We start from the raw sequence: 24,079 nt of genomic DNA on the forward strand, positions 1-24,079 counted from the left end.
ATCGATGACTGTGAACCACTCTGCATCACAGGGAATTTGAAACATTATTACAGCTGGATTCAGTACTACAGGACAACATTTGACTATTATGTCATTTATTTTTCTCAAATCTTGAACAATTCGGACCTTTCCACTTGGTTTTATTAGTCCCATGATTGGTGAATTACATGGACTACTCAGTACTTCTTTCAGTACTCCCTGTTTCACAAATTCGTCAATGAGTTGGGCGACTTTCATGAGAGTTTCTTGTGGCATATGGTATTGTGGAGTCTGAGGAAAATTTACATTAGGTTTTACAGTCACTTTCACTGGTTCTGCTCCTTTGATCAATCCTACTTCTTTCCCTGTCATATCCCACACTTCCTTCTCAACAGTTTCTTGTAAATCAGCGGGAATATCTGCTTCAGTGAGCATAGGATAAAGAGTAATCAGGGGATACTCTTCATCAACAGTTTCCATTTCTTCTTCTTCTAAACTGTCCTCTTCTTCCTCATCACTGTTTGTCTGAATTTTAATTCCATTATGTGAGCACATAATCGAGCATCCTAGTTTGCATAATAAATCTCTTCCTAATAGGGATATTGGACTTGAGTCACACACCACAAATTTATGTAACCCTTGAAAGTTACCAATTTTGACTTGCACTGGATCTGTAGTTGGGTTTGTCAGATACCGATTTGCTACTCCCACTACTTGAACTGTTCTCCCTGAAAGTGGCAAATTTGGTACTTCGATACTTCTAACTGTAGAGCGTGTAGCTCCTGTGTCAACCAAAAATGAAACGATGTGACCCATAACTCTTCCTTCCACATATGGTCCCTTTTGATCAACTTCCAAAGATGCTGCAAGCATACAATTTCCCTCCTCATCTGAACATTTCACTCTCCCATTCATTGTTTATTACGTTCTCACTGTGTAACGGGAATTGGTGTACTGTGTTACTTTGATTCATTCCTTGACCTGTAACCTGTTGAGGAAGCATTACTTGTTGCTGATTCATTGGTGCTAAGGGTACTTGCATTTGCTGATTAGGTACCATAGGAAACTGCTGTTGCATTGGCTGTGATTGTACCATTTGTACACGAGGCATTTGCACCTGCTGTTGTTGTATAGGTTGTAGACCTTGCATCTGATTTACATTATTTTGGAAATTTGTATTTGGACCTCTCAATTTTGGTCCTCTCATATTCTGAAATGTATTGACATCATTGTTTTGCTGACCTACACCTTCCTGCACCAACATTGGGCACTCCTGTTTCCAATGTCCGACGATTCCGCACGTGTGACATGGCATCACTTTCTTCATTGCCTGTATACCATTAGGAATCACGACAGTATTTAAAGCAGGACCATTATTCACAAAACCTGCTCGGCCTCTGCCTCTCATCTGTGGCTGAAACATAGCATTTCCTTGCTGTTGCTGCTGCGGCAACTGTTGCTGGAAACCTTGTAAACCTGTCTGAGCTGCTCTAATCTGCATCACCATCACTTTTTCTTTCAACCTTTTCTGCTTTGTCTCAATCTCATCACTGCAGTATTTTGCATAGTTCAACACTTCATCGATCGATTTTGACTGCCAACAAATCAAATGCATTTTAATCATCTGGCTAATTTCGGGTCTCAATCCTTCCACAAATCTGAATACAAAATGGAGCATGTCCTTTGCCTCAATCGTTTCCGTGCCACTATAATGTTTAAATGCTTTCAACAATCTCTCATAGTATGCATGTATCGACTCTTTAACTTCCTGTGCTGTTCTGTCAATTTTCTGCCAATCTACATTTTTCGACGCAACTTTTGTTTTCAGATACTCAATCACTTTATGGTGTATGCTCATTACCCTAGGCGATGGTGCACCTGTGTCCTTATCTCTTTCTGGTTCACTTGTTGGCCAATCTACAGCCCTTTTACAATCTTCCCACAAATCTGCCGGAACTATAATTTCGAATAAAGTATTCAGGTCTTCCCAAAGACATTTTGCGAGTTTCACGAATCTATCTGTTTGTTGATACCATTCGATCGGTTTCTCTCTTAACTTAGGGTAATCATCCGTAAAAGATTGAATATCACACCTGTGCCATGGTACATGGATAAGTTTTCCTCCTGCTGTTTCTCTCATTGGTAACATGGTTATAAGATCACCATTCTGTTGTATTTTATCATTCTGATCTGGGGTACTTTCTTTCTTCTTATCCTTTTTCTTAACCCACCTACTCTCCCACTTGTCTAAACATCTCCAAACCTGCGCGCTTTGCAATATTTCTTTAAGGTGTGTTTTCATTCCTGCAGACCTCATGCGTTCAAAATCTTTTGCCTCAAAGTCTAACCTATAACTTCTGCTCAAGTGCTTTGTTTTATTTATGTCTATTTTGTGTCTGTCTGCAATTTCTTGTAACCTCTTATGTATGCTGCTTACTTCTCTTGTAATTCTAGGGCAAATGTATCTCAGCTCTTCTTCTGTGTATGATTCTAACCTGTTCAGACCCATCATTCCATCTACGAGTTCACCTGCTTCCATGCCCAATCTTATTTAATTCAAATATTCTTCTCCTTTCCCCTTGGGTGTACTCTGTGAGGTATTCAGACTGTTCAACCATTGTGTTAACTGTTGTGCGTTCAGTCCCATTAATGTAGCATCTATGTCTACTGCTACTGATGGTTTCTGTAATGTTTCTGTTTTTGAAGTTTGCGGTATTATTAGTGGTGGATTTGACCTTACCACAGTTGACGGAACACAAATTGGAATTGGACTAAATTCCAACAAAGACCCAGATCTATTTGACAGTGTTCCTATGGGAGTCATTTCTTGAGTATTTTCTATATATCTTCTTCCTGTCTCATTCTGTGTCATTACACCTTGATCGCATACACTTGGCTTTGCTTGTATATATAATGGTACTGGTGGACCTACAGTAATATGCAAAGATATTGCATCCGGATATTGGTGGTCATTACAACCTCGGCGGTCTTTTTACAAGACCGCGTAGGGACCGCCGTGCGGAAGACAGCCAGTAGTGGCGGTTTGCCGCTCGGCGTATTATGACTGTTGGCAGCTCTCCGTCCTTTTTCCGACAGAGAGCCGCCAACAGCCATACTGGCGGGCGGCAGGGAAGTGGAGGTTGCTCCACCTTCACCGCCATGCCAACAGAACACCGCCCACCGAATCACGTCCTGTGATTCGGCGTGGCGGTGTTCTGTTGGTGGTGTGGTGTCGGCGGAGCAGCCCCCATGGCTCCCGTCCCCTCCCGGAGGATCGACGGAACAGGTAAGTCGATCGTCCGTTAGGGGAGGGAGGTGGGGGGGTGTTGTGTGTTGTGTGGGTGTATGGGGGTGTGCGTCTGTGTATGTAGAGGGGGTGTGTGAGTGTGTGTATGCTTGCAGGGGTGTTGCGTGTTTTGGGAATGAGTGCGTGTATGCCTGTGGGTATGTCTGTATGGATGTGTGCGTGTATGTTTGTATGTGGGTGTGCGTGTCTGACTGTGTGTGTGGATGTAGACATGTATGTCGGTGTGTGTGTGTTGGTGGTGCCTGCGTGCGTGTCGTGTGTGTGTGAGTTCTGTGATGTTGGGGGTCGGGGTGGGGAGGGGGGCCCTGCCACCTTTGGGGGGTGGCAGGGGTGGTGGGGGTGTAGGGGAGGGAGTCGGGGTGGGGGGTGGGGGAGACCCCTATCTGTGCCAGGAAAGGAATTCCCTGGCACTGATAGTGCTTACCGCCATGGATTTCATGGCGGTTCCAACCGCAGGAAATCCACAGCGGTAAGCCGGGTCGAAATACCGCCGGCGGTATAGTGACGGCCTATGGGCTGGAGACCCAGGTCTCCAGCCCGGTGGTCGTCTCCGCCCTGGCGGGCGGAACGGAGAACCAGCGGATGACCATGGCGGTAACCGCCATGGTCATAATACAAAAAAAAAGACCAACAGCCTGTTGGCGGTCTTACCGCCGCTTCTCCGCCTTCCGCCAGGGTCATAATGACCCCCTCTGTCTGTTACTCGTATTTTGTGGCATGTTAATTCCCACATTATGGTTCATCATTGCTGACATGTCTAACTGTGTTTCTGCTGTTTGAATCTACTTTGGCATTTCTTGCATCTGCTTTTGAGGCATTAAAATTTGTGTTGGTTCGGTTTGAATCAATGTCGGTCTTTGGTAATTCTGTCCTCTCTGCACCATTAAATTAGAAGTTATTTCCACATTATGCTCATCATAATAACGTCTTTGGACCTGTGGCTGATAATCATTAACATGTTCCAGTTTAGTCATGTCAGGATATATTCTCTGAACTTGTGGTATTTCTTGTGTAAAAGGCATATCAGGACTACTTTGCCTCTGCAATTTTCTCAAATTCGGTGTTACAGTACCCTGTATTGGTTCTGGAGGGTCAGTACTAGTGCTTGGGCCATTTTCGCTTTCCACATATGGTGGTGGACGGTCATTTAACAATTACAGAATGAATTCCTCATCGTCTGATTCGTCTGACCTTTTCGAGGTTCTCTTATTTTCTCTATCTTTGGACTGACTCCTGTTTGTTTTATGGGTAGCTTTCTTTCCTTCCATCTCTGCTTCGTCAGTAATTGCTGGAAACAATTTAATTCCCTGCAATATATCTGATCTCCAAACCTTTTGAGCACTGTCCCATCTAGCATCCGCTAGTGTCTTTTCTACTTTTCTCACTCTTGTCTCAAATTTCTTTTGTAGTTGCCTTCTAGCTAATTGTTCCCAAATTGCTAATGATTCAAACTTTGCTGGTCTTCGAGGTATTTTCATGTCATATAGTGCAAATCTTAAATTCTCCAAGACTCTTAGATTAAGGGGGTCATTCTGACCTCGGCGGTAAAATGCCCTTACCGCCGGTCATAAGACCGCCATAACACCGCCGCGGCCGCGGTCAACCGCCACGGTCATTCTGACCCACAACGGCCAAACCTCCAAAAATCCGTCCTCCACTGCAGCCCGCCACATCGGCGGGCAGCGATAAACTGGAGATGACCAAACCTCCACCGTCACGCCAACAGAAATAAGCCCATGCCATTACGACCCACGAATCCACACGGCGGTCATTCAAACGCGGTATTTCATTGGCGGTACACACCGCCGCGGTCAGAATACACACACATCACCAAAACACAGCCACATTGGACAATTTGAAATACACACACCTGATACACATACACACACCACTCCCACACAATCAACCAACTATAAAACACACACCCACATCACCCACAAACCCCTGCGACCCTAATTACTGAGAGAAGGAGAGAGAGACACAGCAGACAATCCATAGCAAGACACACTGAGGCACACTACACCATCACACACACCACATAGTAGCACAAAGCACCACTCACCAACACACTCCTCATCACATACACCACCCCACACCTCACCCACACCACCCCATGGCACCCCAAAGGCACCCACGCTTTTCGGACCAAGAACTCCGGGTCATGGTGGAGAAAATCCTAAGAGTGGAACCCCAGCTCTTCGGCTCGCAGGTGCAGCACACCAGTATAGCCAGGAAGGCGGAGCTATGGCAGCGGATCGTGGACAGGGTCAACGCGGTGGGACAGCATCCCAGGAATAGGGAGGACATCCGCAAAAGATGGAACGACATGCGGGGGAAGGTCCGATCGATGGTCTCCAGGCACAACATCGCGGTCCAGAAGACTGGCGGCGGACCCCCACCCACCCCTCCCGAATTTACATCGTGGGAGCAAGAGGTCTTGACCATCCTGCATCCTCAGGGCCTCGCAGGAGTAGCCGGAGGAATGGACTCTGGTAAGTCCAATCTCAACTACTATATCCCCCCCACCCCACCAGCATGCCAACCCACACCCCCACCCTCACCCCCAACCCCCCAGCACACATCCTCCCTGACAATGTCTCACCAGCACAACCCACCCATCCCAACACCAACTCCTGCATGCCAACACAAATCATGGGCACCCATCACCTAAGCATGACCACTGCACTAACCCCTCCCCCCCACTAAATACCCTCACAACACCTCCCTCCAGGGAATGCCTGCACTGGGGGACAAGGGCACCCACAACACGCATGCTATTGCACACACAGAAATAATAACCAAACTCTCTTACCCCATGCAGGACCCGAACGACAACACACCAGCCAGGAGGGTCCAGAAGTGTCCATCCCACCACCGGAACAGGCCCACACTGAGGATAGCAGCTCTGTCGACAGTGAACCTGATGACCAGCCCGGACCATCGGGGACCTCTGGGCAGTCGGTTCCCCTCAGGCAGCCACAGGCCACACCAGACCCGACCCCCTCTGCCGACACCAGCACAGCTCCCACCCAGCGGGCCCATGCCTCTGTCTCTAGGACAGCTCAATCAGCGGTGTGTCTGCCACTACAGGGCACCCAGGCTAACCCAACACCCCAACAACAACAGGGACCTGGGGGCAGTGGTGGCGGGCACACCGTCCAGGGGACAGAGGCCGGGGGAAACCGGGCAGCTCGGAGGGCTGCTGTGCGACAGGGGGGGGAGGAGAGGCCCAGGGAACCCACTCTCCAAGAGGCCCTCACCACCATCATGGGGGCATACCACCACTCCCAAGAAACGATGGCGACGGTACTGGCCAGGTTCACTGAGATCCAGGCACAGCAGGAGGAACGCTACATGGGTTTCAGGGAGGAGCTGAGAATCATCGGGACCGCAATGGGGACCATCGTCCTGGCCCTCCACAGGATAGAGGACGCGTTGCGGGACCATGGTGCACCACACAGGGCCCCTGTCACTAGCCCGGACCAGGAACAGCCTACCACCTCCGCCGGCGCTAGTGGACAGGAGGTCCCAACACCTCGACAGCCCCCCAGAACCCCACGTCCTGCTGAAGAACAACCACCCCGTAAGAGGAGCCTGAGACCAAAGAAAAAGACAGAGTAGGATGTCAAGACCCCCGCCTGCAGGACATACCCCCTCAAGTCTTCCCACTGTCCCACATTGCCACCTTGTCCAACCATGAACTGCCTATGCTCCATCCTTCCACAGGCAAAAGGACAATGCACCTGTGAGACTGAGAACTGGACTCTGCCATGGATATTCCTCCACCCCCACCCATCACCCTAAGAATCACATGTACCGATATCTAGCACTGTAAATAAATCACATTTTGCACACAAATCTGTTTTTAGTCATGCTGTATTATTGACAAATGTATTACATATTACTGTTCGATTTCTGTTCTGTCAATTAGTCATGACAACATACCAATGTCAATACGCTGTATTTCATGGGCGAACCAAGCAGAAGTCAGGTACTGAGTCAGACAGCACTGAGAAGGGAAGGGAAAGGCAAAAATCAATGACAAACATCTGTGGGGAACTACAGAAAGTACAGATGCAGGAGGCTATAAGCAATTGTGAAATGGCGTGGGTGATTCTTACCTGGGTGTTACTGGAAATACTGTTGTATCACTCTGTCCCTATTGTCTGTGTCGTCCTCTGAGTCTTCCTCCTCTTCACTCTCCACAGGCTCCACGGCTTCTACAACACCACCATCTGGACCATCCTCCTGCAGGAAAGGCACCTGGCGTCGCAAAGCCAGGTTGTGAAGCATACAGCACGCCACGATGATATGGCACACCTTCTTTGGTGAGTACATTAGGGATCCACCTGTCATATGCAGGCACCTAAACCTGGCCTTCAGGAGGCCAAAGGTTCGCTCAATCACCCTCCTAGTACGCCCATGGGCCTCATTGTAGCGTTCCTCTGCCCTTGTCCGGGGATTCCTTACTGGGGTCAGTAGCCACGGCAGGTTGGGGTAACCAGAGTCACCTATTAGCCACACACGTTGTCTCTGTAGCTGCTCCATCACATAGGGGATGCTGCTATTTCGCATCACATACGCGTCATGCACGGACCCTGGGAACTTGGCATTTACATGGGAGATGTACTGGTCAGCCAAACAGACCACCTGGACATTCATCGAATGATAATTTTTTCTGTTTCGGTACACCTGCTCATCGTCTTTTGGGGGTACCAAAGCCACATGGGTCCCATCAATGGCACCAATGATGTTGGGGATATGTCCAAGGGCATAGAAATCACCCTTCACTGTAGGCAAGTCACCCTCCTCGGGGAAAATGATGTAGCTCCGCATGAGTTTCATCAGGGCAGACAACACTCTGCTCAAAATCTTAGAAAACATAGGCTGAGACATTCCAGATGACATGGCCACTGTGGTCTGGAATGACCCACTGGCCAAAAAATGGAGGACTGACAAAACCTGCACCAGAGGGGGAATCCCTGTGGGTTGGCGGATGGGGGACATCAGGGCTGGCTCCAGCTGGGCACACAGTTCATGGATAGTGGCACGGTCAAGTCTGTATCGAAGTATTATATGGCGTTCTTCCATTGTCGACAGGTCCACCAGCGGTCGGTACACGCGAGGATTCCTCCTTCTCATCGCAAGTCCCAGCGGACGGTGCCTAGGAAGGACAACATGGAGCACAGAGTCAGGCAAACCACAGGTACGTACAGACAGCTTGCACAGTTAAAGAATGGCAATGGGTTGAAAGGCGTGTATGTGTGGCAATGCAAGGCCTAGGCCTGTGTGTCGCAGTCAAAATTAAGCCATGTGGGCCCTTGAAATGGCGGCTGCCTGACCTGTGAAGTGGGACAATGGGATGTGAGGTCAATGTGCTGGCGGGGCACACCGTGGCGGTAGGCGGTCGAAGACCGCGGCGCAAAGCCGCATTGGTTAACATTGAAGCCTATGGGTTTCAGGAGCCAATGACGAAGTGCGCCGGCGGTCGCGGTACGCACCGCCGCGGTACGCACCGCCGCGGGCGTGACCGCCATTTTCTATCTGCTTAATCACTCGAGACCTGATCATCCACAGGAGAGGACCTATACTGCAAGTGCTGCTGTGACCTCGGTCTGGAAGATACAATGGCTGCTGCGACTGGGGAAAGGGCCCCTGCCTTCACGTCTGAAGAGTTGGAGAAGCTCGTGGATGGGGTCCTCCCCCAGTATCCGCTACTCTACGGTCCTCCAGACCAACAAGTGAGTACACCGGGTGCTAATGGAATGGGCTATGCCTGTGTGGATTGGGGTGGATGTAAGTTGGTGGGGTGGGGGGCGAATGAGGAGTGCAACGCCCGACAGATGAGAGCATGTGCCATATGGCAAAGTGGGTGGGTGGGGGCCAATTACATCTAACATGCAGGTCATTGATGATTTCCTCCTTTCCACCCTGTACATGTCTAATAGGTCAGCGCCCATCAGAAGATCGAGATTTGGCGTGCCATCGCCAAGGAAGTCCGGACCTTGGGGGTCCACAACAGACGGGGCACCCACTGCCGCAAGAGGTGGGAGGACATCCGCCGCGGAACAAGGAAGACCGCAGAAACACTGCTGGGGATGGCCTCCCAACCTAGGAGGGGTGCCAGTCGCACCATGACCCCCCTGATGTCCCGGATCCTGGCGGTGGCCTACCCTGAATTGGATGGGCGCTTTAAGACATCACAGCAGACACAAGGGGGTGAGTATCAGCACATTCTCCTATCTTTCTGCGCAGTGGAGGCGTCTGGGTGGGGGAGGAGGGCTGTGGGTGACATTAGGCCAGGGCGCTTTCTGTAGTGTAGTCCTCTCCCTTAGGCATGGCCCTGTGCCCCCTGCCCCCACCTCTGTAGGGTGACAAGTACAGCCATTGAAGGTCCAGCATCTCCCATGTGCGCGTTTGACGTCTCTTGGCCTGTTGTCTTAGTCAGTAGTACTGAGTAGTGTACCCCGAATGCGCGGCTTAGTGCATTAGGCACCTGTGTCTGTCCTCTCCGCCAACGGTGTTGACATTGCATGCACTCAACCTGGTCTTCTTTTTTCTCCCCCCACCCTTTCTCTTCATCTTCTTGTGCATGTGTGCATTAGCATCATCAGGCGGAGGAGATATGGCATCGGAGCACGAGGGAGCTGCAGGACACAAGGCCCCGGTGGGCCCAGGAACAGACACCGAGGGCACCAGTGATCCGGAGGGCGAGGGGAGCACCACGACGGGGACCGCTGGTGAGAGCAGCGAAAGCGACACGTCCTCGGATGGGAGCTCCCTAGGGGTGGCGGCAACATCCGTGCCCCCCGCCTCTACAGGTACAGCCGCCACCCAGCGCACCAGCCCCGCCCTCCCAGCAGCCCCTCAGTCTTCGCTCCGTGCCGGTTCACCCAGGAAGGCGCGCGTCTCCTTCGCCCCAGGCACCTCAGCCCCTGCCCCTGTTGCCCCTGCTGCCCTCAGTGCGGAGCTCATTGACCTGGTAAGGACGCTCATTGTTGGGCAGGCGACCCTTTTGAATGCCATCCAGGGTGTGCAAAGGGAGGTGCAACAGAGCAATGCGTACCTGGAGGGCATTCATTCGGGTCAGGCTGCCCATCAACGAGCGTTCACTGCTCTGGCCTCAGCACTGACGGCAGCCATTGTCCCTGTTTCCAGCCTCCCTCTTCTGACTGCCTCCAGCCTGTCTCTGTCTCCTGTTCCTCAGCCTATCCCATCCACACCATCAGACCAGCCTGCACACACCTCAACACCCAAGAGCAGCTCAGCCAAACACAAGCACCACAGATCCCGCAAACACTCACCCGAGCAACACCCAGATGCAGACATGCCAACAGCCACTGCCACCCCTGTGTCCCCCTCCTCCTCGTCTCCCTCCTCCCTCCCTGTGACGTCTACACTCACACCTGCATGTACCCCAACATCAGCCAGTGCTTCCATCACCACCTCACCCTCCAGTACAGTCCACACTCGTGCAGTCACCACCCCCACTGCCATGTACACGTCCCCTGTGTCCTCTCCCACTGTGTCTGTCACCCCCTCTTCCAAGACACACAAACGCAGGCAGCCACCCACCCAACAGCCATCCACCTCACGACAGCCTACAGCACCAGCACCTTCACCCAATGACAGCACACCTGACTCTCCTACAACCACCTCCTCTACCTCCACTTCCATCTCCACTTCTCCTACCCTTTACCTTGGCCCTAAAAAACTTTTCCTGGCTAACCTTAACCTCTTTCCCCCCGATGACCTCCCCCATCCATCTTCAAAGAGTCCCAAGAGCACCGCAGCCACCACCAGCCCAGCTTCGGGTGTCACTGTTGTGCCTGGGTTCTGGAGCCCACCCTTTGCCAGCAGTGACACATCGATCAGCAGCAAGGACACGTCCAGCCCCCCCCTGGCAAGAGGACCCGCAAAACCAAGGACCGCCGTGCGAGGACCGACAGGGCTGCCCCCAAGGAGCAATGTGCGGCCACTTCACCCCCGACACCATCTAGGGGAGGCAAGGGCCCGAGAGCCCCATCAAAGGAGCGGAAGGCCAGCAGGAGCGCGGAGAAGGTGGACCCCACATGCCACATCCCAGCTGGGAAGGAGGACACTAAGGAGGCCAGGAGTCCGTCCCCGAAGGGTCCAGAAACGTCACGGTCCGAGGGCGACTGAGCAGGGAGTCGAGGCCAGGTCTGGCTCCCTTGACCTGCTGGATGAGCACCGCTGAACAGGGCCCCGCCGTGGAGAAGAGCACCGCTGAACAGGGCCCGCGGTGCAGAAGAGCACCGCTGAACAGGGCCCCGCCATGGAGATAGGCACCGCTGAACAGGGCCCGCGGTGCAGAAGAGCACCGCTGAACAGGGCCCCGCCGTGGAGAAGAGCACCGCTGAACAGGGCCCGCGGTGCAGAAGAGCACCGCTGAACAGGGCCCCGCCGTGGAGATAGGCACCGCTGAACAGGGCCCGCGGTGCAGAAGAGCACCGCTGAACAGGGCCCCGCCGTGGAGAAGAGCACCGCTGAACAGGGCCCGCGGTGCAGAAGAGCACCGCTGAACAGGGCCCCGCCGTGGAGATAGGCACCGCTGAACAGGGCCCGCGGTGCAGAAGAGCACCGCTGAACAGGGCCCCGCCGTGGAGAAGCGCACCGCTGAACAGAGCCTGCGGTGCAGAAAAGAGCACCGCTGAACAGGGCCCCGCCGTGGAGATAGGCACCGCTGAACCGGGCCCCGCCGTGGAGAAGAGCACCGCTGAACAGGGCCCCGCCGTCTCAAGCACCGCTCCGCTGGGCCCTTCCTCTGAGGCACCGCTCCGCTGGGCCCTTCCTCTCAAGCACCGCTCCGCTGGGCCCTTCCTCTCAAGCACCGCTCCGCTGGGCCCTTCCTCTCAAGCACCGCTCCGCTGGGCCCTTCCTCTCAAGCACCGCTCCGCTGGGCCCTTCCTCTCAAGCACCGCTCCGCTGGGCCCTTCCTCTCAAGCACCGCTCCGCTGGGCCCCGCCGTCTCAAGCACCGCTCCGCTGGGCCCGCCGTCTCAAGCACCGCTCCGCTGGGCCCTTCCTCTCAAGCACCGCTCCGCTGGGCCCGCCGTCTCAAGCACCGCTCCGCTGGGCCCCGCCGTCTCAAGCACCGCTCCGCTGGGCCCTTCCTCTCAAGCACCGCTCCGCTGGGCCCTTCCTCTCAAGCACCGCTCCGCTGGGCCCTTCCTCTCAAGCACCGCTCCGCTGGGCACCGCCGTCTCAAGCACCGCTCCGCTGGGCCCCGCCGTCTCAAGCACCGCTCCGCTAGCCCCGCCGTCTCAAGCACCGCTCCGCTGGGCCCTTCCTCTCAAGCACCGCTCCGCTGGGCCCTTCCTCTCAAGCACCGCTCCGCTGGGCCCTTCCTCTCAAGCACCGCTCCGCTGGGCACCACCGTCTCAAGCACCGCTCCGCTGGGCACCGCCGTCTCAAGCACCGTTTATGGTTCACTGTGCCCACCATGCCTCCTCCTTGACCAGTGGAGACTGTCATCCACCTGATGGACTGTGGCTTTGCACTCCCCAGGATGGTCCAGTGGGCAGCCCACCCACTGTAGAGACATTGAGAGACTGTGGCTTTGCACTCCCCAGGATGGTCCAGTGGGCAGCCCACCCACTGTAGAGACATTGAGAGACTGTGGCTTTGCACTCCTCAGGATGGTCCAGTGGGCAGCCCACCCACTGTAGAGACATTGAGAGACTGTGGCTTTGCACTCCCCAGGATGGTCCAGTGGGCAGCCCACCCACTGTAGAGACATTGAGAGACTGTGGCTTTGCACTCCCCAGGATGGTCCAGTGGGCATGGTGGCTCCTCGTGGATCTGGCGTCGTGGACTCATGTGGCTGTGGTGCCCCCCCCTTCCCTTCCCCCTGAGGTGCCTGTAGTTTTTACATCTGATGCCCCTGCAGTGTTCTCTCCAAAGGACTCAGGTCTCCTGTGTGGGCTTTGCCCTTGTTTCTCAAGACTTTGGCCCACGGACATGCTGAATTCGTAGGATGTGCAGGACTTGTTACTTCAGTTATACACTGATGTGTATGTCATTAGTTTTGTTGTGGATATCTTTCATGGTTGTACTCTAATTTTCTGGAGCTTTTCGGTACATAAATATTTATTCCAATTATGATTACGTCCTGGCATTTTTCAGGGGTGTTTGGGTGGTGTCACTGTGACTTGGTGCTCTGCATTGGTGAGTACATAGTTGGGGGGGGGGGGGGGTCGCATATGTGTGTGCCCGTGACCTTTCGTCCTCCCCCTCCCGTGTGTCGTAGGTGCAGTACTCACCGTTGTCGTCTGCGCCGGACTTCGTACTCGTGGTAGATGAGAAGGTAGACGAGAGCAGGTAGGATGTTTAATTCGGGTTCCATGCTGTCCTCCTTCCTCCTGGAGTGCGTAGTGGTGAGCGTTTTCCCGTCCGTAGTCTGTTTCCGCCGTGTTTTTATCGGCGGTGCTCCCGCCCCGGAAAAGGTGGCGTATTGGTGAGTTGGAATAGTGTGGGCGGTACATTGTCTCCCGCCTGTCTGTTGGCGGTGACCGCCGCGCTGTTTGTTTGTACCGCCGTGGCGGTCGGAGTGTTAAGGTGGCTGTCTGTGTTGGCGGTTCCCGCCAGGCTCAGAATCCCATTTTTTTTACCGCCAGCCTGTTGGCGGGTTGGCCGCCGCTTTAACACCGACCGCCAGGGTTAGAATCACCCCCTAAATGTCCCATGGATAGGAAACGCTACACTTCCATGCTTTTCTGTTAATTTACACCATTGTTTTAACCAAAGACATGGTGTGACACCCTTTTCTTCAATTACGATGTAAGCTGGTGTACCCTCAGGCGGTGTTTCTTCTCCTACATTTGCTTTAATATATACATCTCCCCTCAAGGCACTCTTAAATGCTTTGAAAAATGTCATCTTTCCGTCCTTTATTTTCTCAAAATGTGATCAATAAGTGACTTTAATTCCCAGAATACTCTTTGCTTGCCTTTCCCCACCAATTGCGCTTCACGGACTGAGTCCAATCCGTGCGTGACCCTTCTCACCAACCAACCTATCCCAGCGCGGCTCCTAGGGACGCCACACTCACACACTGCGGCTGACAAAGTCTTGCGGCTTGTCCTCCTTCATTCAGCTTCACTCAAAACTAATTTCTGCAATATATCGCGAGCACTAATCAAAAAGAAGAAAACAAATCTGTCGGTTTACTACAGGAAAAGGTAATACAATCGCTTCAGAAACCTTAGGGATTTTTCACTAGCCTCGGCAGTTATTCCATCTTTCTCGGTTTCCCACTTTCGCAAGCAAAATTTGACCTGCAAACTTTACTCTCAACTGATCAATGAACTACTCTAGTGCACCTTAAAATTCGTCAAATCTCAAAGTCGAAAATTTTCTTTCATTCCTCAATATTCGTACTGACCACGCCCGATCAACCTATTAAACCGAACAAATTACAACATCAATCAAGTGTCTCATACACTTTTCAACATACTCCGGAGTCTCTTGACCTCGCAGTGCCTGTCTCAACATCAACAACCACGTGGACAATTTTTCCTGCACAAAGGGCTACACACATATGAAGTTCGACGTCTTCCCTACTCTCACACTTTGGAGTACCACTCCTCTAAAATTTTGATTGGAGTTCATAACCCCTAAAAATACTCACAAACTTCACAATTCATCTGCGGCATAAGCTATGCAAGTGTGAAACCCTAACTTCACTCACACGGTCACTAGGAACGCCAAAAATATTCTCACACCTCCATTTCCTCCATTTGCAAGCTCCCAGATTCCAGGAAAGTCATAGGGGATTTAGGGCATCATCATCTCTCCAAATTGTTTTATTAAAGAAAATTCTAACTTGAATCCGTCTATTGTTCGGATGGGGTCCCAAAGGGCCAAACCATCAAGCTCTGCTACCATCTACTGATAGCGTGTCCAGTCCTTATAAATTACTTATACCTGGTCACGCCGGAGGTCGGTGAACCTTTTGACCAGGTTGAGTTCTCCTCATCCAAATCAATAACCAATACTTGATTAGTAATCAATGAACAAATTAGTTAAACAGAAAATCAGTGATTAAACACACCATGACCTTTCAGTCATGAATAACCACACCTGTTTATTAAAAGTTAATGAGTTTATTTCCCTATATTAACAAAGCTAACACAATGTAAGTAAGTCTCAAAATCAAATGATACACATATACGAACATTTCTGGCTGTCCATAGCGACGGAAGAAACGCAATCTACGCAAAACTTGGATTATAATGCACTCAGCTATAGCAATGCAAATCACTAATAAGAGTAACTGAAATTGACTAATTGCATACATCGGTCAGCATAACAAGATTTCAATTCAGCACGGTGCATAAAATGAATACCTCAACTAACTTCTGATTAGCATTGGCATGTGGGGCTTCATGCAAAATGAATTTAATCAACATAAATTTAGAAAACTTCTAGCTTAGGCTCTGTAAAAAATAAGCAGTTGGAACCTAAGAAGGAAAATACAATGAACAGTACATTTTATCCTTTTATAATTACCAAATACAATCAGCACTCAAGGTAAGTCTTCGTCCTTCAGGTACCGGTTCGATCAGCATGGGGCAGACTTCAAGGGGGGGCAAGTTTAAGGCAAGTTTCCCTTGCAGCATCAAGGAAAATGCGGGGGCAAAAGTTATTGTATGGGCAAGGCAAAGTAAAGTTAAAGTGTCTAGGGTGAGAATTCTTTAAAGTCTCTCTCTCTCTGTGATAGAGAAAAAGCATCAAAGTGTCATCAAAATGGCTTCTCAAATCTGGCTTCAAAATGGCATCAAGGAAAATGGCTGGCTTCTCTTTGTCCGGTGGGATTAAGTAAGAAACGTTCCAAATTCTTCCGGTTCTTCCATTGGAGGGTCCATGGGGTGGTTTCTCTTTAACCAATGAATAGTGTCCTTCTCTTAATGCTCATCTACGCATAAGGTGTCCTTGGAGTTTTGGAACACAAGTAGCAACAAAGTTGCCAATTAATTCTGCATCAGTGTCCTCATTGTCTGCACCTGCAGAAACTGACCTTGCTTCAAAGGGGATGAAAGTTGCCTAGCACGCAACTTTGAGATAAGTGTATTAGTCATTCTACTGGAAAAATACAGCTTTTAAAGGTTTAAAACACGTCTTTGTTAATACAAGTGAAAACTACGCAGTTAAAATTGAGACCAGGCGACTAGGCCAAAGCCTCTGCTAAATTTAAGCTAAGCATATAACAGTTTAACGAGAAAATCATAGAATATAGCTGCAATTATGACACATTAATACATTTGTCGGTTTTCCATGATTAATTAAGCTTCTTTATACTAATGGCGATCTACTTTGTGGGCACATTTCTAAATACATTATTTTTCTTTGCTAAAATCACATTGTCTTATACGATTTTGTTACATGATATATGAATGTTTGTTAGTCTTTCTTTTTCTGCTTCATCAGCTGCATACATACGGATTTGGGAGTTTGAAGCAAGCCAGAGACTTTGTGGTCACAAGCCCACTCAACCCCCCACTCGATGGCTAAACTGCAGAATTTCACCAAATCAAAGAGTGTACCAGCGTTATTTCCAGTCTCTCTATCCTTTCAGTCTTTGTTCCACTCACTTTATAACAATTTCCTGTGATGCTAAACATTTTACTCTTCCTAACAGTGGTAGTGACAATGGCCCATTTCTGATGTACACTCAAAGTGCAGCCCTGTTTTCGAGGGCAAACGCTTGACACATCGGTATTCATTTAGAAACCCATGCTGTGTCATATTAAAGGCAAACCCAATGAACTGCCTTACGGTAACAAGGAGGCCTCGCGTCTATAGTATTATCAAACTTTAATAACACAAAGATGCCTTTTCCGTATAATTGTCTCAATGGAGAACAGTGACTTGTATAAGTATTAAATATTGTTCGTCCTTGCCTCCTAATGTTCAGTCAAAAAGAAGAGGCAAATATGTAATATGGCATAAACAGTTTATGCATTTAGAAAATGCCAGTATTTTTAGATCCTATAACATGCTCCCTCTCAAAAGAACGGGAGTTTTCAATATTATTTGTAGGTGCTTTGGCTGTCAAATGAGAGGTGCTCTCAATGTAAGACCAATCAAGCTTCAGTCTTGTATTGTCCTATTCTGAAGCCTATGCTTGCCACCAATCAAATATTTGGCGGATGAAGCCATAAACACCTGAGCATGTATGTTTATTACTCTGCAATCCAAACACATCTATGCAGAGGGTGTACATCCTGTCCACTTAAGACCCCGCCCCGCGCATCCACAAATAAATGCTTGTGTATGACTCCCATGCATGTTATACATTTCATGACAACATACAGGCAATGGAGTCTATGCAGATCTTTAAAATAATGCATTCTCTAGCCCATATTACATCTACTATTACATCCACCAAAGGGTCACTTTCTTCTTCAGTTCATGGCTGCTATCATACTCCCATCACCTTATTCCCAAGGTCCTCACTGTTCCTCGCTGCAGATTTTTTCCCTGGCTCGGTATTCATTTAGAGGTTTCTAGAGGCATATTTATGAAAAAGTGGTGCATCAGTCCTGATGCGCCACTTCTCTTGCATCTCTTGTATCGCCCTTGCCCCACCTAATGACATCATGGTTGTGCTGTATTTACAATATGGCTCACCATGGCGTTCATTACCTCAACAGCGTCAGAATTATCCTTAAAATGTTGATGCTAGTGCAGCAAAGCACAGGAAGCCCATTGATTTTAATGGATGTGTCATTTTCATGCCTGCCTTGAGCAAGAGTTAAAAATGACGGGAAAAATGGTGCAGTGAAATCTCCCTGTGTCAGAACACCCCCTTGTATAAATTATGCCTGGCGAAGGCATAATGTGTCGAAAGGAGTTGCCAAGAGGAGTAATGCATGCCTTGCACCTCTTTGTAAATCTGGCGTGGGGAAAGGCCACCTTAGCACCAAAAATTGACCCGATGGCGGCACTAAGGCAGCATAAGGGGCTTGTAAATATGCCCCCTAATTTCATATTGTGCTAAATATATGAAAACTGCGCTACATGCCAGTGTATGACAGTGCACTGCATATAGGCTTTACTTAGATGAATGGCTGAGGTGCAGTATCTACGGGCATACAGGCTAGCTGTTAGTGTCATGGACCTGAAGACACTGGCTATGAAATTTTTAGCGTTTTTTCTAATATGCCAGCTGCCTTTGCTAAAAGGTGTGAGCAAACTGCAGAGACAGGACACCTTATTCACCCCATGCACTCTCCTTCGCTTCCTTCTTTATCTTTTGTTATCTATGCCATTGTTCTCTTTGAATACAACACCCAATAATTCAGTAGCCATTATCTGTACCATTATTGCAGTGACCATGAACTTCCATCTAGGGCCTCCCTTCACTTCATTGTGCAACTGATTGAGAGATTGGTCACTGCTGTTTGTTTCAGATGGCCTGCCCAGACCAGAAGAATCACATGGCCAAGCATCTACATAAATATGTGTTTGAAAACATATATATAAGTATTAATATTGTTAATAAGCACATTTCTAGGGTAGGTTCAAGAACAAGCGAACAGAAGTAAATCTAACTGGGAACACCATGGAATAGGGTTTCACTTGTTCATCTTGGGTGAGATCCTATTAAAGGGTCTGTGGGAAGGACACCTTTTTCCGCCTTTTCCTTACTCCGCTCTCTTTTGTTCAGCAGCAGCAGTAGCCTTACACTGGATGAGGTCACCTCCTGGACTCGGTCTTTTGATCTCTTGCTAGAGAACCCAGCTGGCAGAAGTGTCTTCGCACAGTTCCTTCAGACTGAGCACAGTGATGAGAACATGTTGTTCTGGCTGGCCTGTGAGGAACTGAAGAATGAAGAGCACGAGGCACCAGTCACAGAGATTGCCAAGAAGGTCTACTTGGATTACATCTCTATCCTGTCTCCCAAGGAGGTAAGATGTGCATTATAGCTGCACCCACACCATCTATGAGCACCCCAATCCACATTCGTTAAAAAGAATGTAATTAACCAACCAACCAGTTGATCACCTACTAACAAGAGAAATACAGGCGTGGAAAGCATTGGCAAATAAAATTGATGTCATGGACCCTATTGTCTTCCAAGCAAATGGCACAGGAATAGGAATATGGTTAATGTTAATGCAGTTCAGGGATATTAAGAGGAATCACATCAAAAGCATCAAAGCTGGGATCTTTAGAAGTACCACGAGATTACATTTCACTAGTAAAGAGATGATCAAGAAAATTCTTATTCCTTGGAAGCTTTAAAAAACAATGGGCCAGATGTAGGAAAGGAATTGCAACTCGCAAACGGCAAAAACTGCCGTTTGCGAGTTGCAAATCACATTTTCCTATGCAGAAATGCATTCTGCGAGTCGGACCGACTCGCAAAATGCATTTCAGAATCGCAAATAGGAAGGGGTGTTCCCTTCCTATTTGCGATTCCTAGTGGTATGCAATACCATTTGGTGTTGCAGTTACCATCCACTTCAAGTGGATGGTAACCCACTCGCAAATTGGAAGGGGTCCCCATGGGACCCCTTCCAGTTTGTGACTTGACCCAAAAACATTTTTTCAGGGCAGGGAGTGGTCCAAGGGACCAATCCCTGCCCTGAAAAAATACCAAAACTAAAGGTTTCGGTTTTCTTTTTAAGTGCAGCTCGTTTTCCTTTAAGGAAAACGGGCTACACTTAAAAAAAAGAAAAACTGCTTTATTTAAAGCAGTCACGAACACGGAGGTCTGCTGACCACAGCAGGCCTCCATGTTTGCGAGTGCCCATAGTCGGTATGGGGCCGCAATTTGCGACCCACCTCATGAATATTCATGAGGTGGGTCATTGCGACCCCATACCGACTTGCAGACGGTGTCTGAGACACCGTTCTGCATAACATTTTGCGACTTGCAAACAGCGAGTCGCAATGACTCGCTATTTGCAAGTCGCAAAATGTTATTTTGCTACATCTGGCCCAATGTGTTTGAAGCATATCCAAAACAAGAGGCTGCAAATATTAGTTTAATGGGCAGTTGTTCCTATCTCTCGCTAATACCAAATGAATGCATAGCGTTCAAAAAGGATTGCAAGGTGACCTTATTTGACTTGACTATGAAGAAACACAGCTATGAAATAAAAGCTTGAGAGAGGTTCTGCAAGGCAGAAACACAGTCATAGATGATCAAACCATGATCATGAGGTCTCCGATGTGAGGCCTACTGAAACCTTGTTGTACTATAAATTGTAGTTTATGTCCATTGCGTCTTCAAGTGGAGTAGATGTGTGATCAACTGCAGACATCCACAGCACTAAAATTTCACACTTGTAGGTTGTTGGTTCTCATCGCTAGCCTTATGGTAGAGAAGTTCCAAGTTGGCTTGATTCCTAGATATTCCTGTTTAGGGAGATAACTAGAAGTGGGCGAACTCACCATCCTAGTATAATGTATTCTGTATTCCTCAATGACAAAAAAAGTATCCATTACTGTATGCTAAAGTCATTCCGTCCATGATTTACTGTTGAAGTACATATCGTATCAATCTTGGAACCTAACTGCACCTCTCTCTTATCAACCTACAGGTCAGCATTGATGCAGCTGTACGGGATGCCATAAACAAGTCGTTGGCACGGCCAAGTGCACACATGTTTGATGAGGCGCAGGCACAGGTGTATGCACTGATGCACAGAGACTCTTACCCCAGGTTTCTGAACTCTCCACTGTACAGATCACTGGTGCAGAGGCTGTTCACACAGGAACATGACACGTAGCAGGCATTGATCCCCACTGTTCTTCAGAAGGAAGCATAAAAAACTGCCACAACCGTGACTGACTAAAATGCCAAAAGAGACAATTGGGTTGACTGTATGTGCAAATCTCAGCTGTGAAGAGACAGTGAGAATGGCAGGTATTTCATACTAGTGCGCGATATAGACACTCTTCCTAGTTTAATGGTTGGACAATATCAAGGAACATGCTTCAAAGAAAAAAGCAACTAACCACTCAATGGAAGACACTGGTAACATGTTAAAAAGCCTCACTCTTTTACCTCACTCCTTGACATGTGTTTTTTGCTTTGGTTTGGTAGCCTGGGCAATGGTTGTTGGAATAAAGATAAGGGCATCTGATTACAACTGCTGCTTTCTCTTACTGGTCAGGCAGCGAGGATTCCTGCATTAACAAGTTTTCAAACCAGACAGTATTCACTCCGCAAAGGCATTTAAATTCTGAAGCCACCTATTTTTATCACCGACATTCGCTGAAAAGTGCCCAGACATAGAAAGCACGCAAGGGCACAGAAAATAATTGCTTTATCAGTGGTGCAAACCCTCTTGCACAAAAATAGGGATATGGCAAGTGCACATAGTTCTTTCAAAATCACAAGATGTATTCCTGAATTGTGAAATGATCAGTTCATAAAAAAATCATGTCAGATGTGGCATGCTTAAAGTGGCATTAGGGTGGCCAAAGGTCTACATTGTGATATGACAGATTTGTCTCTAATAAATTGGTTTACTTTTCTCACATCCCTCTAGGCTGATTTCACCCCTGATTGCTTGCAAAATGTCATTCTGGAGTTTGTTTGAAATTAGATTTAAGGGAACGAATGGCACCACGGTTTTTGTTATATCCACAAGTCTCCCTCAAAATGTCCTGCTCTGCCTCCTGTTCATATGTATTGAAACCCTCAAAAAAACGATTGGGAAAGGTGCCTACCTTGCTTTTGCTTAATGCTCTCTTTCTACTCACCATCTTTGTCCAGGGTGGCTAGTCAATAGGTATAAAAGGGACATCGCATACAGGAAAGTGATTCTGAACAGCCAGTACTGCTGAGTTTGCAATTCACATGTCAGTGAATACGACATGTGACTGATTCCATACTCTCTCCCCCTCGACCTTACCAGCCTTTTAAAGAATTTGCCTTTTTTTAAACCCACTGAGCACTCTCAAAGTCTATTCTCCTCCTTCACATGGATACTTTTGGATCTGCAGCTTTTGCAACACAGATTTGAGTTTTCCATGGTTAACATGGTTGTTTCAGAGTAAGTGAGGAAAACAAAATGGCATAAGAGATCAGGATTGTATTCGAGTGGATGTTTGTATGGTAGAAGGCTTTAACTTTCATGATCTATCATTTTTCTACAAATATCAACAATGTTGATTTCCAATTTTGTGGAAAATGTGGCATGCAGTTTCTTCGAGCTTCACAAGTTTGTGAAAGTCCACTTGCCTCCTCCTGCACAGCACGTTCCACCCATCAGCTACTGTAATATAAGTGACCGGTTAACATTGGCAATCAATTGGAACAACACAAAAGGATGATGGACGGAGTCCTGAAACTTTTCGAACTCTCATTCCCAGTCACAATAACTACATTTTGGACCACCATGTACAACTTGGATAGGTGGAGCCTTATTTTCCATTGCTGTATCCCAGCTGTCAGTAGACTAGTAAAGTTCAGCTCTATTTTCTATGTCCTGCCTATAAAGATTAAAAAAGTATTTTTATATCGCCCTTCGTATGGCATTACTGACATTTGTAAGTAACATAAATAACATAGTTAACTAATATAGTACTAAATTTACTGACTTTGCAAGTCTAAGAGATATGAATTGTCCTTTCCGAATTTCAGACATTTCTGGACCTATTCACAAAAGTGCATTTACACACTAGTAAATCAACATATTTAAATCTACTCTTACACTTTGCAGAAAATGTACTACTTTTGTCTACTCACCATTTCTGAGTAGTGTAATGCATTTCTCCAGCCCCCTGAAAGATTTGAAGATACAGTTGCTACTAATAATTTTCATACATAGCCAGACTTCACCATCATTGGGACTGATATCTCTCTATTTCTAAAGTATAGGGAAAATGTGAAAAGTGAATTAAACTAAAAATAAATTCCAAAAACATATTTTAATTAGAATGTTTATTTTGAAAAAATTCACCTAAAGTAAAAAGTTTACAATTATTTATTATGTATTAACCCTTACTAAATGTTGCATATCGAATTAATTTAAATTAATTGAAATATATCTAGAATAAAGTTACGAATATATTTAAACTGAAAAAGTTATAAAACTATGCTATCATAAAATAGTGTTTATTTCTCAGCTGCATATTTTGTTAACATCAAATAAAATAACATATATTTGTAAAAAGTAAAAAACGAATTTATTTTAACATTATTTCCTATGGGGCTCTATTAAGTGCAGTTTGTGAATAGCAATAGTTGTACTGTTTTTAGGGTGGGCGGATGTCTGTCTCTCCCTTCACCCCTCCTTAGCACTTCCTAAATCCCTCCCCACTCCTTCCTAAAACTCTCCTATTCAGTGATTGATACCACCCATTTTTAAGCCATTGCCACAGTCCCTCCCACATTTGTTACTAAGTAGTAAACTTACATGTGTGAGGTTCTCTCCATAGAAAGTCATATTCACTAAGGCAAACTTACATGTGAGTACGTCAGCACATGTAAGTTCACACATGTAAGATTTCCCAATACTTTAGCATATGGCAATCAATTCCCTGGTGGAAGAGATCTCCCTTGGGTATACTCTAGGGAAAAAGTAAAAACGTTTATTTAACTTGAAATAATAAGAAAAAAAAATGTTGTTAAAAATTATTGTAAATACATTTTATATATTCATTTTTAAGGTATAATAAACCACAATTTGCTACAGTATTAATAACTTAGGGCCTTATTACGAGTCTGGTGGTCAACAGACCGCCAGACTCGCAGTGGCAGTCGGACCACCGCGGTTGTGGCTTTCCAACCGGCACATTACAAAGTTGGCGG

General features: G+C 47.8%; 1 protein-coding gene across 1 annotated transcript in view; it reads left to right on the forward strand.

Annotated features, from left to right (window-relative positions):
• Positions 1-23,436, forward strand: part of LOC138283303 (regulator of G-protein signaling 19-like) — a 155,967-nt gene extending 132,531 nt beyond the window's left edge. The window contains exons 4-5 of the mRNA XM_069221319.1: positions 18,980-19,217; positions 20,859-23,436. Coding sequence (XP_069077420.1) covers positions 18,980-19,217; positions 20,859-21,047 — 427 coding nt within the window. The 3' untranslated portion in view covers positions 21,048-23,436. The remainder of the gene's footprint in view (positions 1-18,979; positions 19,218-20,858) is intronic.
• The last annotated feature ends 643 nt before the right edge of the window (positions 23,437-24,079 follow it).

Source organism: Pleurodeles waltl, chromosome 3_1 (genome assembly GCF_031143425.1).
Source record: "Pleurodeles waltl isolate 20211129_DDA chromosome 3_1, aPleWal1.hap1.20221129, whole genome shotgun sequence".
Classification (NCBI taxonomy): domain Eukaryota; kingdom Metazoa; phylum Chordata; class Amphibia; order Caudata; family Salamandridae; genus Pleurodeles; species Pleurodeles waltl.